Source organism: Aythya marila, assembly GCF_965140915.1.
Source record: "Aythya marila genome assembly, chromosome: 3".
Lineage (NCBI taxonomy): Eukaryota > Metazoa > Chordata > Aves > Anseriformes > Anatidae > Aythya > Aythya marila.
The window spans coordinates 20084567-20103806 of NC_139044.1; the positions used below are offsets into that span (position 1 = coordinate 20084567).

The following is a 19240-nucleotide window of genomic DNA, read 5'->3' on the forward strand; positions in this document are numbered from 1 at the left end:
TGACAATGCAAAAGAATGGAAAATTTTAATTCCACCACTCCAAATTAATACTGAGCTGCAAGGTCAGGCATGGCCTTGGACTACCAGTACCACTCAACACTTCCACGCACAATGCTTGGGCTGCATAGTCTACCAGGAGCGCAGCAAAATTGGGCATTGAGTCAATCCCATACCAAAGAGCCACCATGTAGCTACCTAGAGCCAGCTGGTGGCCCTCGATCCTACAAGACGCTCCTTTCCAGAAAGAAGAGCACCTGCGATAGCTCAAGCGTGCTGAGCACCATCCTGCCAACCCCAAGCTGCCCCGCTATGCCTCTTCAAAACCTAAGGCTGAACTACAAACCAGTGATGTTCTTTCTTCTGCTTCAGTGTGGTGCTCAAAGAATGCTTAATGAGGGCGTGCGGGATAGTAAATGAGTCCTGCTTATAAGTAAAAAGCTTCATAACTCAGCTGCTGCCACCTCCTCTCCATCGCCTCATTTGTGTGATAAATCTTGTATTCTTCAGGCATTCGTTAAAGAGCTGATCCTGCAAGGCGCTGGGTGCCCTCTATACCTATAAGTTTCAGAGGAAGGCAAGGAACTCATTACTTTGCAGGATAAAGATCTACCAGAAAGAAACCAAACTTAAAAGCCACTTGTCAGCGGCTCCCGTTCTGCCCTCCCTCATCCCGGCACCGCTCCATGTGCTGCAGAAGAGGTACACGGGGGTTCAAAGGGCAGAAATTAGCCTGGTGAATCGACACTAATTCCCACCAATTTAAATTCTGTTTTTCTTTTTCCTGCCTATAATTCAGCATTTTAGCTAAGGTTTTGCTCGGCCTGAGTGACTCCTGAGAACAAGGTCTGGAATTGCAGGAAGTTTTAATGATTCTGTTTCACTAACAGTTGCTAACATACGAATCCTCCTATTTGTCATAAAAACAATTTGTTGCATGCATGTACATGCATGGTTTGAACCACTACAGAGATAATTCTCATGCTTCTTGATAGCCCTTAAAAGACAGAGACACATGTAAATCGCTCTCCTATAGAGAGGACAAATTAAGTGTTCAAAACCCAGTTAAAAAAGTTGTCAAGCTTGCCTTTTCTGAAGACTTCGTTTAAATTCAAACCCAGTTTACCCCAGATTCACACTAAGAATCTAAAAGTTTAAAGCCCCAAAACAACACAGAGTAGATCACTTTTAAAGTCACCACTGCTATGAAATCAGTAGGTGTTCCTACACTATTTTTGATTTCTCTCTTCCCACCTGAGCTGAACTCAAGGTGTAATAAAATTAGGTATGCGTGCAGGAAGGCTGAATTTTTGTCTTAAATGATGAAACCTATAACGAACAGGAAAACACTCATTTCTTCTGGTGCTGTCATTTACTAGAATCAACATCATCCTTCCTGTCTTTATTCAGCAGAGAAAACAAAGCTAATCCCAATTTCTAAAGAGCTGGCTAATAAAGGAGTCAAGGGATCATTAGTCTAATTAACTCATTCCTGTTTTCAGTTTACATTTCATTATGCTATTACACTCTTTGAAATGTCAATTTTTAAATACTATAGAAAACTGTTTAACATATAGGCATGATATTCAACAAATCTAGGGACATATAGAACAGTTACTCAATTTTAGTAAAATAATAGTATCTGGTATACTATTAAGCATCTCCTAGCTAAAAGCCTTATTGTGAATCTCAATTATTGGTACGAAATTAATGAAACTATTTCAGTAACACTTGGTCATTTGCTTTACATTAGTGGTTTTGCTGTCTGGTTATTTGGTAATACTCAGATGTCCTTGCATCCACTTTTGGTAATTAGATCATTTGATTCTTAACAAAAATAATTCAGGATATCAAACTACAGCTATCTTTTTTTTTATTTTTTATTTTTTTTTTGTTCTTATTGGGTATCTTTCTACAGCTTAATCTAATGAGTCACTTACTGTACTTTAAGTCAATTCTTAAATTGATTTAATGAGTCATTTACTGTATTTTAGGTCAATTTTTAAATTAACATGACTTCTGCTAAATTGACGGTAACTTCTGTAACCAGCTCCTTGGAAATTATCAACAAGAGTTAACACTACAGGCTTGTACAGATATATCTTTATAAAACAACCAAGTTCCCTGTGTAGATAAGTATTATAGAATAAGCTGTGTGAACACAAAAGCAAACTGGAAAAGAGAAAGACTGCAGACACACAAACACATTTGCGCGTGTATAGTTCTTAGTATCTGATACGCACTGGCTGCATATTTACTGGTGAGCAAGTAGTTTTTGTTTAGTATTTAACCCAGTAAGTTACCAAACATACATAACAATACACGTGACTTGGACACGAGCATCTCTTGGGTTATTCACACGTTTAAAGTAGACCTATATCACAAAATGCTGGATCACAGCCTGAAACGTGGCAATGACTTGCCAATGTGCTTCTGTTTAGTGAAACACCTGCAGAAGTCTAGGAAAACCAGGGGAACTGAGGTGGGCACAACGGGCCCTGGTGTTGCCTTGGTGTTCCCTTTTCTGAATGTCCTTCTGTGAGATGCTCCTGTAGAAACCTACCTGCCTGTAGAAGGAAGACTATTTCCCCCTATATATTTGCATGGTTCATAGAAGAAACATGACTAAGATCACAGAATGGTTTGGGATGGAAGGGACCTTAAAGATCATTCCAGTTCCTTAAAGATCATCTCAGTAGCTGTCGGCATCCGGCTACGTGTGCCTGCATACACCCACGGCGTTCTCCCAGTGAAAACATCAGTTATTGTGACTCCTTTGTGTGTATTTTAAGGGATGCTAATGATTGCTTGTGCTGACTCCAACTTACAGGCAAAATGAAGACAGACACATTGAAATGGGGATGAAGCACGACAGCAGCTCTTACATAAATATGATCCAGTCATCAATTATATCTGCTGCAGCACAGGCCCAGTTATTAGTCATGCTGGATAATAAGAAAAGAGATCTGATCCTTACTTACAGGCGAGTCTTTTCTTGAGTGCCTGAGAATCACCAAACTGCTTTTTAATACTTTCTGGTGTGATCTGGCCTTTACCTGCAGCACAAAGCTTACTAGGTTAATACCCCAGTCAGCTACATTTCTGAAAACTGGTGTTTGGTCTCCTGACTGACCCAGACCCTGCCTTTGAGTGTGGTGTGGTCTCTACATTATCCTCGAATTGTGACCAGCTGCTAACAGAACAAAAAGTTTAGCCCTTCTGTGCTACAGCTACTACAGAAATGAAGAAAAAAGTGAGAGAATCCAAGCAAGCAAATCCCCTTAATAACCACTCTGCCCCATCCCCAGTATTTCAAGCCCTCACATCTAAAAATGTAGAGAGGAGCTGGGTATGCTCATTTGTGGTGGCATCTCTTCCTCTCCACTGGCCGAAGCAAACCATGCAGCTGTTCACAATCACTGTATTTGTGTAGTTGTCTTTGCATTTCAGGACAGAAGAGGATTCAAGCTTCAGACACTTTTTCTTTTTTTTTTTTTTTAAAAAAACAACAAAAACAATGCATGAGAATATGACTTTGCATCAGAAATCTCTCAGATAGCGGTACTCATTATTACACCTCAAGAGAATGGGTGTATTAAAAGATATTCATTCATAATTAGAGTCTGGGGGGAAATTTGAACAGTGACAACTATATATTCCAGAACCTGTGCAGCTTGTTTCTGGATTATCAGTTGTGGGACCCCAGATCTGCAGGAAGCTGAGAGGACAGTGCCATGCTGCTATTTGTCATCAACAATAAAACACCTGAAGAAAACATATGCCTTTAAAGGAGCAAAGAAAGACCCTGAGTGCAATACCTAATTGTTTTTAATGGCTTAATAAGAATAAACTACATCTATTAATTAATGTACTTTGAGAAGCCTAATGAAAAACAACATTTCTATTTGTTAAATTAATACACATATCTTCAATATCAGATTTGCTTTAGAAGGACTGAATCCAGATAGTAACTGGAGTGAACAAGGCACCTGATAATGCTCCAACAACACGAGGTGAGCATTAGCTCTCATTAATTCATGTTCTTGGTGTTATTCGGCATCCTGGGCTAACCTGATGTGATGTAACAGGATGTGGCATGGCAGAATGCATCACAACGTGCTCAGCGTTGTAAAAGCAAACAAACCCTAAACAACTAAACTTCCTTTCAGACCCTGGCATGGAATCCAGCATTCCTCATCAGACACCATCTTACTTTTATTATCAACGTGTTATACCTTGTGTTGGTTGTTGAATGAGTATTTTCTCTCATCTGTTTTCTAAACCAGCAAAATAGGTCAATGTATCTTCATTTATAAACAAAAGCACAGAATGCTGCTTAAAGCTTTGCCCTACTGAGGGTCTTTTCTTTCCCTCCTCTTGTCTTTATTTGATATTACACAAACCTAGCCTTGCCAGGGGGAAGTCTATGGCGATTAGGAAATACATGCCATTATTTTCATAAACCCTTTAAAAAAAAGAACTAATTGGACTTTAAATGAACCTGAAACATTAGAGCAAAAGCAAGCACAAAAGCAGGAGCTGTGGCACTGCATGCCCTGTCTAACAAGGTGTTGAGCACCAAAGCCCAAGGGACTCTTGGTGCTCTCACTGTGAAGATTAGACAAGAGCACTCGCGCAGGACACAGCAGGAATATGAAGGGACATGAAGTGAGCAATCCCAGCAGACAGACTGTTGAGATGTCAGTCAGGCACTCTGCCTCCACCACCTTTCACAGAGCTAAACATCTCTTTATGTCAGAACAAATTGGGCGATCCTCAAATCTTTTTTTCCTTCCCCTGACTTCAATGCGATGAGTGCAGGGAACGAGAGCGAGAGGAAGAGCGGGAGGGAGTGTGAGGAGACAGTTCAGTTCAGTTCACATGAAAGCACCGTGACATGCTACAAGGCTGAATACTGATATTGGCAACTCTTACAATCTTATCAGAGAGGCACTAGCAGCAGCAACCCGTGCAGTACAGACCTCCCCACTCTCCAATTACACCAGGCGACTTCTCCCTTCTCAAGCAACCCACAGTGTACTTTGAAAATAATCCCCTACATTTGATCAAAAGCCACAAACACAAGCACATTGGTTCCTTATTTTTGAGCGTATTTACTTTTGCAATCTTCCCTTGTTTCTTCTACCTTTCCTTGTTATTCCATCACGGAGTCCTAATGTTAACTGGCTTCTAGCACAGAGTTAAAATGGAGACTGTATCGTCCACAATCTTATTTTAATGACTTGGGTTTTCTTGCAAAAAATCTGTACAGGGTGTATGGTTCTTTCTCTCTCTCTCTTTTTTTTTTTTTTTTTGGACCACAAAAAGTGTGCACAGAAGTTATTTTTGCAGCATAACAACAGTAAAGAAATCTTCCCACTGACATCTCTGAATGTTAGAGAAAATTCAGTACAATTATATAGAGGTATAATAACTGCACCGATTGACTATTTTTATTTTATTTAACTCAAGAAACATTGCCTTAAAATGATCAGACAATTTTCATTCTTAAAAAAATAAATAAAATAAAATAATAAAATAAAAAGAATCAAAAGAAAACAAAGCTTACCTAGGCAAGATGAAGCACTCAATGAAATCACTGGGACAGCTACCTTCAAGAGCAGCAAGATTAAGCTGCTAGTGTACCTTTAGATTAGAAAGGTGATGAATAATATTTCTTCTAAAACCAAGTATTTAACTAAGAAAAAAAAGAATAGCTTTGATTTTAAAAAATCAAAGTGAAAATTTGACAAGAAAATATAATTAATTGGTGACTGTCAGGCCTAGCTGTCTACTCTTTAGATAACAAGATTATTGCAAGCATGATCATTTGTATAAATTAAGTCACTTCTATTTTTTTAAAATATGGATAATATTTTTTGAAAGTTGTCTAATATGGGAAAATATTAATTCATTATAGTTAAGGAACAGATATATTACAATTTCAAGTTTCCATTTATAACATTCAGATTGGTAAATGTGTATATGGTTTGGACATTACCAGACCATTTACTGCCCATTACCGCCAAGAAAAGAAGCCCATACTAGAAGAAACTGTGCAGCATTTCTGGCATTTGTTAAAGGAAGAAAGCTTTATAGGAAAAAAGAATACCACTGATTTTTACAGGTGTTTAATAAAGATAAGCTGAAAAAAGGGTTCCTATTTTAAGCTTGGTGATAGCTAAAAATGCATTCAAATATGTTCAAAAGCAATCTGAAGTCTCCTAAAAATGGGTGTTTAAAAGTATTCAAGAAAACAGTAAAAATGCAAATAATATTTGTCACATTATTGTAGGATATGGGACAAAAATGCTCATAAATTCAAAGAACCCTGCTGAGGCAAACTGCATTTCATTTAAATATGACTTTATTTCAGAGTCATTAAAACAGAAATAATGTTTGTTGGTTGTATTGTAAAGGTTACTATGAGAAAACAGCAAAAGTTTGCCCATAGTAGAATGTGTGGTGTAAGGGACTGTGAGCATAACTACCTTAATTTTAGTTGTTATAACCCTGGCATAAGAAATAAAAAGACTTAATGTAATTGATAATTTGCTAGTGTAGAAATACCACAGTAAAAATAATGAGGAAGCACCAGTAATTTCATGAATCTACATCTGACATTCCCTCCTTCATCCACATTATGAGACTGATAAAAAGAAAAATAACAAAAAGGGTGACAAAAGTGACTGCTGACTTCCCACTTAGAAATGTGCTCAGTGCTGAGAAAGAATAAAGTATACAGTGGCTCGTACTTACTACAACATATATACAGCTGCTCTTGTCCTCCCGTTCCAACTTTTTTCCCACCTTTTTTTTTTCTTTTCTTTTTTTTCTGTCTGGAAAAATAAACTCACCTAATGGGGCCCTTAGGCTGTACAGAATACAGACTAATATTCTGGTTTTAATAAAAAACCTTAAATCACACAATTAGAAACATCTAAGCTTACTGAAAAGAGATGTTTTCTAGCTATAACAATGAAGAGCCTTCTTCAACTTGAGTTAAAAAGCTTTCATTTATGTAGACTGGCATAAGTGTGTCTATACTCACTTCTATAACAGTGAAATAATGCTAGAAGACCCCCAAGCTCTGGAGTTGCCATTTTGAACCTAAAACTGTCCACTGCAGTCAAACAGCAGTATGAATTGATGGTTATTTGTACATGTAAATGAAGACTTAGATGTGCACGGAGACCTTGATTACACAGACATGGAGTCAGTGGCGTGACTACTGTGAGTAGTTTTTGAAGACGGAATCAAATTAAGCATCCCATTAAACATCTGATGTAGGTAAACGAGCTCCCAGGTCTTAAAATTTGATCCATCTTGTTTTCCTTCATCGACGGGATCCATTTGTATTTGTAAAACTCAGTCATGCACATACCTTACTCTTGCTTAATTCTGTCACTGTCTTTGAATGCATCCCGTACAGCACTTTTGTGCAGTTTAAATCCAGCTATGAAGACTTATTGCAGTTCTTACACCAGTGTTAACATAATTTGGCACCACACCCCACTCTGGAGCATGGACATACCTAGAGTGGAGCGTTGCAGCCTGTCCCGGTCTGGTGAGCCCACGTGCCTGGTGGCCTTCACCATGCCTGGTGGCCTTCACGGTACCATCAGTGGCGGTGTGCTACAGGGCTGACTGCAGGGATCTGGGCATGGTGGGTCTGCGTGTCACCCCAGTTAGCATGGATTCCCAGCAGCTGGGAATAATTCTGGGAGTAAGGGTGGGTAACCAGGAAGCCTGGACACCCCCTGGAGGTAAAGCCTGTGCCCTCGAGAGCCTAGCAGTGCTGGGGGCTGGGCAGCCCTCCTGAAGGGGGCTAGAAGACGAATGGTGCAATCATTTCCCTCTTACTCAAGAGACCAAAGTCCCTCAACAAAACCACTGTTGTTTCTACCAGATGTCTCTTTTTGGCCAGCAGGACAATCTGAACCATTTCCTGTCTCTCAGACAAAAGACGTGGCCCTTTCCTGAAGCTGCTATGAACAGAGTTTGGAATAACACCCTCAGGCTTATGCTGAAGACCTCCACAACAGCCCAGATATATGTGGCACCAGTGGGAAGCACAGCCTTCTGGAATCTTCACGTGGCCTACACAAATCTGCATTCAAGTTATTTTCTTCGAGCCTGAAATTGATTTGTGATGTTCTCTCTGCAGACTCACAATTTACATAATTTGCCATTATTCTTGCATCACACACTACTCCACTTCGTGGGCTAAATTCTTCTCCATGGAAGCAGTGAGGCGTGGGCTTAACTTTAAGCACAAGAGGTCCTATGAGACTTCTGTGCTACTGCTCACATGCTGCACTTAAGCATATGCTGATTTACTTTGTTGTATGGTATCCTATACCTAACGTGGTTTTGCGCAGCTATTAATATTGGACACACAATATCTGCAAGAACTGGGCTTATTGTCTCTGCAGACTTGCGCTACTATACCAGCATCTCAAGACATCATTTTCATAACAAGGAGGAGATTTAATTTCTGCAGATTTGTGTAAAAAACAATTTGGAAACTTTGCAACAATGATATTGCTTCCCATAAATGTGAAATCAGTAAAAACATCATGAGGCAAACACAGCACACTTGCAATATCATTTTTTCTAGCTTAAGTACCAGCATTATTCAAAGACATTACACTGTTAAGTATCCAAATAATTCATTCATCTTAAGGATTGAAAGCATAATATTATTTTGTTAAATTAAGCTCTCTCTTTTTCAAATCCCTCTTTTCCACTTAAACTGAGGCAATAAAGGCATCTGAAAATGAGTCTGCGCATAAGGCTTTTATTTTCACTTTTCAGATTTTGCACCATTCCAGCTGGGGCATGCCCTTGCCTCGTTGCTGAGTACCAAAATGCTTACTTTTGCAATTCCCTGGTTCTGAACACAAAACGAACCTTGAGCTTTATCATCTCATTCCTACCTTCCATTGCTAGCAGGAGGGAGGAGGTTGGCAAGGGAAAGCGTCATTTGCCTTTAACTTACTGGCACCAATACAGTGTCTCCAGTTAAAAAGAAATGCTGATAACTGAAAGTGACTGTTTAAAATGATAGCAAAGATCAAAAGTTCTGACTACAGCAGGGTGTAGGGGGGTGGACAGCACAGTATTAAGCACACCATATTAATTGATGAACATCAGGACTTTGTGGTCATTTAACACTCCCTATAAATGTAGACTTGATAACAGTTATTGATCTCAGTTTTCCTGGAAGAGGATCCCTGGGCTCAGCAGTGAGCAGTTTTGCTTCTCTCAGTTCATAAATACAAGAATAGACCTATTGCTCAAATGCCATCCTAACTGCTGAAAATGAAGTAAAAGTGAAGCTTCAATGCAATGCCGAAGAAATACATGTATACCTCCACAGGGTTTTTTGAACAGGTATCCCAAGGTTTATATAGCCTCAAATTTTCTCATGGGAAATATAGAATTATCACAGCTGACCCTTGTTTCCACACAAAAATATTTTTTTTTAGTGAAAGCCTAGTCAAACCATAGAAGTAAGTATGTCACTGTTTTTATTTAAGATGCTTATTGCTCTTCCTTGTATTACCACGGAACTGGAACACTTCGGATCATTAGTGAATTCACCCAAGAGCCTACAAGGTGCAAGTACAAGCTTCTCTGTTGCACAGGCAAGAAGACACAGGAGGGAATAGGAAGTACGAGGCTACTGCATCCCCAGCACAACTCTGTCACAACAGGAAATAATGATGCTAAACTGGAAACAGCTATCGTCTCTCTCGTCGCTCAAAACTTTTCCTATGTTCTTGTTCTTTCAAGCTTTTTCTCCCTAAAACTATGCTATGCTATTGGCAGGTCAAATCAGAAACTGATTTCTAACTCATTCTGTGATACTGCCAGAAGCATCAGACATCATTGATAATATAGAACATCAATTAAACAGAAAATTAATCCTCTCTCTCACTCTTTCCATCTCCCCTTCCCCAAAATCAGGAGAAAATCTCTGCATCTTCTGACCCCTAGTTCAGATTAAACCTGGATGTCAACAAAAGGACCTAGAAGGAGGTGCACATCCCCTCCTACACAGCTTTAAGAGGAAGCTACGCAAGTAGATGAACTATTGAACTCAGTGCTCTGTCTTAAAAATACATTTCGTTGGGATCGTTAATGCACATATAAGTACCCAAAAGATGTAACAGAATTCTGAAAAATGAATTAAGGACATATTGCCATCAACTCCAACAAAATAATAAAAGTAGAGAGATTAAGAGGCAAGAATATCTTTCTGAATTGTAAAATAGGTTTATAGGTCTTCTAATAACAACTTTTACTCAAACCTTACATAAATAGGCTTATATGATACAAATATTATGTGGGCTATGTGGAAACTACAAGGTCCCTAATCATGTTTAGGGATTACTTGACAGAACAGAGACATTTCATTCCTATTGGACCTAGGGATTACAGCAAAGAAACATCTAATATTCCATTTTTTAATTTCATGCATTTTTTATTTACCTTTAATGATGCTGTATATATTCATCATCCTGAAATATTAAAACAGTATGAAAAAAGTAATAAATTGGTGGAAAATTTAGGGAATGGGAATGCAACAGCACGCAAATCATACACTATCAAGTGCTTGATACACATTTAAAATTACTGCCTAGTACAGCAAAGCCAAATTCCTGGCAGATTTCTGAAGCGCAAAGTCACAATAAGAAGATCAGCAGAACAGACTGAAATAATAGAATATTCATCCCCCTAATCCATATGCAATTCTTTAGGGCTTTTTTTTAACAATGCATATGAGGTCTGACTGTATTCAGGATTTAAATAAGTTGTCTCTCTCTCTCTCCCCCTCTCTCACACACACAGGCACACATACATACACACACACAGTATTTCTGTTAAAAAAAGAAAAAAAATGCATATACAGTTATCATTTCTGCTCTAGTGCACGCACATTGACAAGGTTAGCACATCTCCTCACACCTCAGATGAAACAATAGCATTTTAAGCAACAAAAGTGTTAAAAGAAATACATTTATTCATGCCATTGAAACCTCCTGCAACAGCTTTGTTGGAAGAAGGGGGCCTAGTTTGCCTGGGAAAGGGATTTATTTATTTATTTATTTTAACTCTTTCTTACTTCTTTCTAAATAATTACTGGTTAATTTAAAGCAATTTCACATTTAGTTATTGGCAATAAAATTTTGAAACCAGTATTAAATCTTTGAGATCGTGCACTTCTCTCTAGACAGATGTAATTTTAGATCTAGTATTGTGTAAAGGGACAGAGACCTAGAGACGAATAAATCATCAGTCAAAAGACAGATGCTGATGATAATAATGATACATGTAGAAAATATGTGTGAAGATGGACAATGGGGAGGTGTAGTATAAAACTTCCATTGCCATGCAGGAGCTCACCTTCAGTAGTGCAAAAGCCACAACGGAGTGTCACATGCTCCTCCAAACAGCACTATGAAGAGATTCATACCAAACTAAACTGATGTGCAAAGCTTGGGATCAAGCAAGTTTTGCACAAGTTTAACTCCTTGATCAGGCTTCAGGGCATCAACACCACTGACAGGTTAGGCATAAAACGAATGCACCCAAACGTGAGGTCTTTGTAACAGTAATACTGATGTGGAGTTGCTAAATAAAGGTGCCTCTCTGTGATAATTACAGTGGCCACATGCAGCAAGAGACTTCCTTGCCCACCATAACAGATCTTGTCACAGCTCTGCTAGGTAAAGGAGTGCCAGGCCAGGTGACAGCGCTTAGAAGCCAATCTGGTAAATGAGACCAAAGAGACACATCCTTCTGAAGCCCTGAATAATCAAATGTAGCTGCATGCTATTTGCACTAACAGGCCTCAAGAGAAATGGCCTGGGCTGGAGGCTGCTGCCCAACATTGCCCAGGACTTTGGGTTCATACGTGGTGAGGGGCACGCTGATTTAACTCCCTTCAAATTATGCTCATGTGATATTAGCCAAGCCATAATATTAATTGACATTGCTATTGAAATTGCAAGATTATTGTTTTAATTTGCTACAGATTAAATGAGCAACGTAAAAAGTATTTAATGAAAGATTTTCTTTTTGGTAAGGATCTACGCCCTTTGGTAAGAGCCTGCTGTGATTTATGCAGCCATGGTGCCAGAACCTACCCATATCATCATAAATGCCTTCTTAAAAGGATCTGTGCTTATTGTTATATACCTGTTAGCAATATGCACCTACTATCAATAGATTTGAGAAAAAAATCATGGCCATACTGAAATCAGCAGGAACACTCCAGCAATGGCAGGGCTAGAACATATCCATCCTCCTTATGTTGCTTTATAGGCACATAAGCAAAAGAACAAGCATTCTGAGAAAGGACTTGATCTGTATGGGTGAGTAGGGTGTTGGAGTTGTGGAAGGAAAAGAAGACAAAGCATAAAACTTCTGCTAGAAAATATAACGAGCAAACAGGCTCTGTTAATGAACATTGAACTTCGGAGAGAAAGACTGACAGACTCCCTGCAGAGCTGTGTTGGACCACATCTAAATCTGAAAGGTATAAGGAGTTGCTGCAAACATACCACATTTTAAAAGAAAGAGCAATTAAGTACAGGTACAAAGTATCACTTATTTTTTATTTTTATTTTTAAGGCTATAGAAGGAGGCAGAGATTTATTAAAGAGGAATAAAGGGCAGCCTCTGAAAATTAGGGTATACTTGAAATACACAAGCATTCTTCCTCCTGCAATCCTGTATTTACAGGATTAGTGAGTCTTTATTTCAGTGAAGTTAACTTCTGATTGTGACAGAAAGCTAGAAAAGAATAGGAAAGGCTTTGCCCAAATTTCCAAACTTTGTTCCAAGACAGAGGTACTAAAGCTTTTCTGCAAATGTTTGTTAACACTGTAAACACTTTTTAGTGTGAGGAAACAAAATATTTCTTGTTCACACTATTCAGGGAAATGGTTCAACCGTCTTCTTTGGAAAGGTTCTAAGCAAGCAACATGAGACATATATTTGGAATATGAAAGTTTAATCCTACTCATTAAAACACGACAAACTTATAATTAACTGAGAATGGAGTCAATAATGAGAACATCTTTCATTGTAATGATGTTGGTACTATCAGCTTGTAGTATGGGAATACGCAATGGAAAGTAAAACATAATATGGGAAATAACAAGTAATTTTTTAAAAGAAAATGGCCTGAAAGTTTTTACTTCAGTCCAATCTTTAAAACATAAATTTTAAATACTCACAAGTTACATTTTCCTGTCATCAGACAAGATAATACATTACATTGTTTTCCTGTGATGAGGAATAATTCAAGGTCTTACATTGCCTGATTAATCTCACAACCAATATTTAGAAAAGGTTTCTCTTTGAGCTAATCAAACTTGACAAAAGCAATCTTCCAACTATGCCACATTCACTGATTTGTAAGATACCTCAAACTTGTGTTTTATTAAATGCAGCTTAAATTAGCAACAGCTCTAAATCCACTTGCTTATAACACCCTCTGAATCTCACAATGTACATAAAAAGAAAACACATGCAGATCAAAATTATTAGGGCAAACTATTTTCTTCTTAATCAAAGATGCCTTTTTAGTTAGATGTCATCCAGCCACATCTCTATGATCATGTTATGTTGCACTTTTGGGGGGTTAGGTTCTGACAACATCCAGCTTCTGGAACTGAACTGCCTTGACCTTACAGAATAACTTCTGTCCAGGGGTTCTTCCAAATAAGGCTTATATTTATACATCCGAATATGTAAAAAAATATTTTTTTATACATATGAAAGAGGATTTGGCTTGCTGATTTTTGCTAACTTTCAACATAGAATTTTATGATGTTCCTAGGCTTTCGGTATCACAAAATTATCATTAGGCCAAGGGATATTTCTACAGAAGAGCACCGTCATCATGGGACAGCTGCTACCATGAGGACTACTAGCTGGAATGCACTACAACATGAACACAAAACACTATGGGAAGCATGGAAACACCTTCACAATCTTTTTTTAACATTGGTAGTTCCCTCTTTTTCTCTGAAAGGCCATACACATGTGAACAGGATTTTCCCATGGTTTGGGAACCTGTTCAAATTTAGTTGCACTACTCTCAGAACTGAAAGAGACTCTTGAATTAGCACAGCTGAGCAGGAAGACAGAAAATATGAGAGAAGTATAGTATTAACTTGCTACTTAAAATACTCTAAAAGGAATTCAGGCTTTCAGCTTCTTCTTATGTCACATTTAAGTTCTGGATGAATCTCTTTCTGAGCTATTGACTTCCCTCTATTTCTTCATGGTTGCATGCGACAGAAAAATGTATTTAACACAGACAATGTGTGTTCAAATGATCTAATATAATACTTCATTAACAAAGACTCACATGTATCAGAAGTTGCTAGTGCAATTCTTTTTCAGACCTGAGGAAGGATAACCAAATATTGGGTAACACACTGGGAAGACTATCAGAGAGTTTCTCTATTTGTTTATATAAATGGGCCAATGCTTCAAAGCACTTCAGAGCACTTAACTAAAGCAAACAAGCACTTGAACTTTAAATATCTAGCAAGAGGAGCTATTGACAAGTATGACTTTACTTAGTAAATCCTAATATCTCTGCGAACTTTAATTCATACAGCCTCTTCACAAAGAGAAGCAGCAGACTATCTCAACTTCAGCTCCACTGCAAGGCACACAGTGAGAAGGGTGAGCAACTGCATATGCCCCTTTTATTTTATTTCTTTTTGTTAAACACAAACTGCCTTTTTTTTTTTCTTCCCCTATATGGGGACCCTGTGCCCATGGTAGTCTTTAGAAAGCTGTTTCTGATGTTAAATCAGAACATTATTCTCTCTCATTTGGCCTTTAAAGTGGGATTTCTCCATCTTAAGGACATTCTTTTCAACTCCTTGCTATCCACAGGCAACTAAGCATCGATCAGGGAACATCACAGTTACCAAACACTGCTCTATTAACTCCCAACAGGTGTTAGAAATGCAGTAGAAATACCTTCCTACACTCAGTAAAAACACTGAGCAAAAGCATTGCTTTGCTAAGCAGTCACGTAATGGGGTTAGTTTCACATGCACCTTTTTGGTCTTCATCTTGTAAAACACTCCCTAGCTACTGCAATGTATACAATTACAGTGGTCACTTCTTCATCAAGAAGAGTGTGATTGGATGCACATATACATTTCCGCTGAGAAATCAGCATCCAAAGAAATAATCTAAATTATTATTCTGTTGGACAGTATTTTTTTTTTCCCTTTGCAACATTATGATTTCATGTAGGTCAAGTACCATGCAGCTTCATAACTGGACTTTCTGCCAAATCACGTTTGCAGCTGTACTCTGAGAAACGGTGAGGATTTACACATTCAGTGGCAATTTTCAGAAGGAGAATACCACCAATATATACCATGTCAGCTCAAGTACTAAGTTTGCACTGAGAACCATGAAGGCTGCACTTAAGCTTTTCCATCAAGCAGCCCATACGTCCCACTAGCAGAACTCCTGCCAATGTACAACTCATCCTGCAGGACTCTTTGCTTTTTATTTCTCTGAATTTGTTTTGCATACAGTCTGTGTAGCATAGCAGAAGAAAGGTAATGGAATAAACCTTTACTTTTCCTTTGTTGCTATATCTAAAGAGAAAGAAAATAAAATATTTTTAAATTGTATTCTGGAGTTTGAGAGCCACACTGGGATTTCATTTTGCTAATTTTAGGTTACACGTTTTCCTCAACACAAAGCATGTTTTGAAAAAGTTTACAGAATGATTTGTAAAAGTGTGTGCTGGGAGGAGTGAGGGTTGCTTGTGTGTGCACATTTGTACAAATGCGTGTAAATTTGGCTGTTAAAGATTTGCATGGGCCAGTCTGGTAATGAAGACTCTTCAAAATCCTATCTTTCCAGAAAACAAACAAACAAACAAACAACAAACAATCAAACATACAGAAGAGATGCAGTTAAGCATATGAACTACTCAGAGATTAGGCTTCAATCTAGGTACAGTTCCTGAAGGAAACAGCTTTGAAACTTCTTTGAAATACCCTTAAAGTTATAATTGGGTTTTAATACATAAAACAGCCAAGCAATTTAAATGTTTGGAAAAGAAAACAGGCTGTCCTAGAGTTTATGAAGTGATAAGCCTGTTTCTTATGATTAACTATGAATCCTGATTTCAAACATGACCGTCTACTAGCAAATGCTCTCCATAGCTGACACTGTAAGATCACGCAGTGTTTATCAAATGAATATTCCAGGGCCCAAATCTGATATTATCCCCCTGCTCTACCCTCCCCTCAAACCAGCTTGGTTTCTGCAGAAGTATTTTTGCTTTCTACTCTTAAACAAGAAGTGAAAGCAGAATTAAGGTTATTTTTGGGGTGCTCTGCTCATGATACATTTCAGTCTACTTCACAAAGAAAGTCAGATTTGGATATACAGAATGCATATCATGATGTTCCCACAAGAAACTGAAAATAAACAGAAAAATATAAGTGTTCAAGGATAATGTGGTGCTCTCTTATTTAAAGAATAATTATTAGTAGTGAAAGACCAATGAAATAGAGCCAGGACAGCATAAAGTGTGTTTCTGGGTATCAATATCCCAAATAATATACCATTTCAAAGCAGTGATAAAAACAAGACTATGTCAAAAGAATATGGAATTCAGTTTTCAATACGCTGTAAGTAATGTGATCTAATTTAGAAAGCCCTCCAAATTCCCATGGTTTTGGTAAAAATGAATTAAAGGGTGAAATTAAAGAACAAAAGAAAAATTTAGACAAAATGAACTGAGAAAGAAGAGACAAAAGCAGTGAAAAGAAACAGATACAGGGAAAGTACTGGTCTACTTTATTCTAATAATAGAGTCACCAGAGTATCTGCATGCACTAACACCTAATTTGAGCATCCTGAATTCTGATCCTGATTTCCAGAGATGGCAACTACATATTTAAAAAAAACAAAAAAAAACACCTTAAATTGCTCATTACTAGAAATAGATTGATTTGCATGAGAAAGGTATAGAGTTAGATTCCCATTTCATTTACGAACATTAAGATCATAGACTGAAATCTCTAAATAAGTCCTAACCCCCAGGTTAACACTTTCTGCTTGGAGGCAGCAACATCATTGCCCCCGGGAACTGGGCTGCATGGAGCAGGCCCAGCAAAAACTGATCAAGGGCTTTGGAGATGAGCATGGGACCCTGCAACTCTGTTCTGTGTTCAAAGACAAGCCGACAGGGAATCATCAAAATGGGAAAAGTCATCACCAGTGAGAGGCTGGAACGTACTTGAGTCGGTCTGAGCACCTGACAACACAAGTCAGTCTTGCAAGCAGCTCAACGGTCAGCAAGTAAGGACCATGCAGTGAAAGCACAAGGATCAACATCCAAAGCTGCAGGCATGCTCTACTTTTCTATTTCTTGTTGGCTTTCTCCCCTTCAGCAAAACTTGCTGGCAGGGGTGGTCAGCTGCTTTGCTTCTTCTTATGTATGTCAATTTAGAGTGACCAAAGAAAAGCGAGTTTATCCTAGAAACCAGGTAGGAGTAGTCCAGCATGGTGTACGCTGGGGACAAAACATGCTGACTGCAGAATAACAGCCGTCATTTTCAACTCTGTTATGTTTTGCAAGGTTAGGAGGTGTTTTTTTTTTTTGTTGTTGTTGTTGTTTTTTGTTGTTGTTGTTGTTTTTGGGGGGGGGGGAGAAGGGGGAGAATCAGGGGAAATGGACGCTAAATTTAATATAAGCAAATCACCAAGATATTAGAAAAGCAGAAGCTAATTTACCTGCTTCTTTAGAGAATAGCTCAAGGATCTAAGTTATTGTTTTCCCATACTTCCAGCTCAACTCTAAATATTACATTGTCAGAATCATCATCCCCTGAACGCTACATGTGAAAATTCCTAATTAAGCATTTTTGTGCTTTAATACTTTCTCTAGGCACAGTTGCCCAAATAGTTAAGAACCACCTCAATGATCGTCAGACCTATGCTGAAATTTGGCATCTCCCTTTGTTTTGCAGTGGAGAGTTTGTTTTACCCCAGATAGTGGCTTGTGAGCTTTGAGGACAGTCAGCCACTAGGATCTTTCTCATCTGCAAGTACCTAGCACGTTTCCTTGTTTTAACATACTGCACAGTTACAGCAGCCAAAATGCATTTATTTAACATCAACAACTAAAACCCCGCATCCGACCACCCTGGACTCTTGGAAAGTTCAAGAGCAGGACCCACATTTGACACGTCAGCTTGCAGCAGCAGCTCACACTTCATCCCTCTGAAGCGATACGCTTCGAGAGGCAAACCACAGGCTCCTGGCTGCGCTCTCCCACCACCCCAGAGGCTCCTGCCAGCACGTTCCACCAGACAAGTGCACAGGAGAGGGCACGAATCCCCTTCATCAACTCACCATCCTTTTCTAGTCACATTCACTACGCATTGCATTAGAAAATCGTAACGGTGTTAAAATATTTTGGCAGGATTTGTTATGGCCAGATCACTCACTTCCTTTGGGACACACAAAGCCTCCTCTGGCAATGAAACAGCCAAAATGTCAGCAAATCCTATAGAACAAAAAAGGGTCCGTCAATGTAAAGCCTAAATGAATCTCTATTAAAAACAGAAATCAAACAAACAAAAATATGCATTAAAAAAAACATGAGCATTAAAAGAAACAGCAGAGAAATATTCACTTTTGATTAACATTTTCTTTTTCCACCCTCCAGAAACTTTTTTAGCAGCATTACAATGTATTCATCACAAGGTGCTATTAGAGCACAAGCTCACTCCGAGTGTTACCAATTCGCGGACAGATTAGAGGGCACATTAATAACATAGTTAATATGAAGTGTTTAGAGCCTTTACGTCTGTGACAAATACGACTCAGCCAAATTTCCTGACCATTGAGGCCACGGAGGAACAATTTGGTAGATTTCATCAACAGCTCTAATTATGTTCCTGTCAAGTCGAGAACAAAGTAATCCATAACTGGGGGGCTGCTCAGAGACAGTGGCACACAAGAGTAATTTATGCCCAAGACACAGGGCCCTTGCTGTAGTTAGTGAGCACAGTGCCTGACTAACAAGTGGGTTCAAAAAGGAATTTATTAGGAAAAACACAGCCCACCGGCTGCGAGTAGCTTGTCAGGTGCAGGCTTATGAGGTGTTACAAGGCAAAGTCTACAGGCAAGCCTCGTCTATGAGACTTCCCACACCCATACTCGTCCC

The 19240-nt window shown here is 38.6% G+C and overlaps 1 protein-coding gene across 10 annotated transcripts in view; it reads right to left on the reverse strand.

Moving 5' to 3' along the window:
* Positions 1 to 19240, reverse strand: part of ESRRG (estrogen related receptor gamma) — a 402038-nt gene that overhangs the window by 212381 nt on the left and 170417 nt on the right. For 2 of the 10 annotated variants that reach the window (XM_082756551.1, XM_082756556.1), the window contains exon 3: positions 18519 to 18577. The exons of 7 other annotated variants lie outside the window; for them this stretch is intronic. Coding sequence is in view for 1 of the 3 variants with exons in the window: in XM_082756553.1 (XP_082612679.1) it covers positions 18424 to 18458 (35 nt within the window). In the remaining 2 variants the exon portion in view is untranslated. Of the gene's footprint in view, positions 1 to 18423; positions 18578 to 19240 lie in introns of all 10 variants that reach the window. One more of the 10 variants, XM_082756553.1, reaches the window with a different exon arrangement.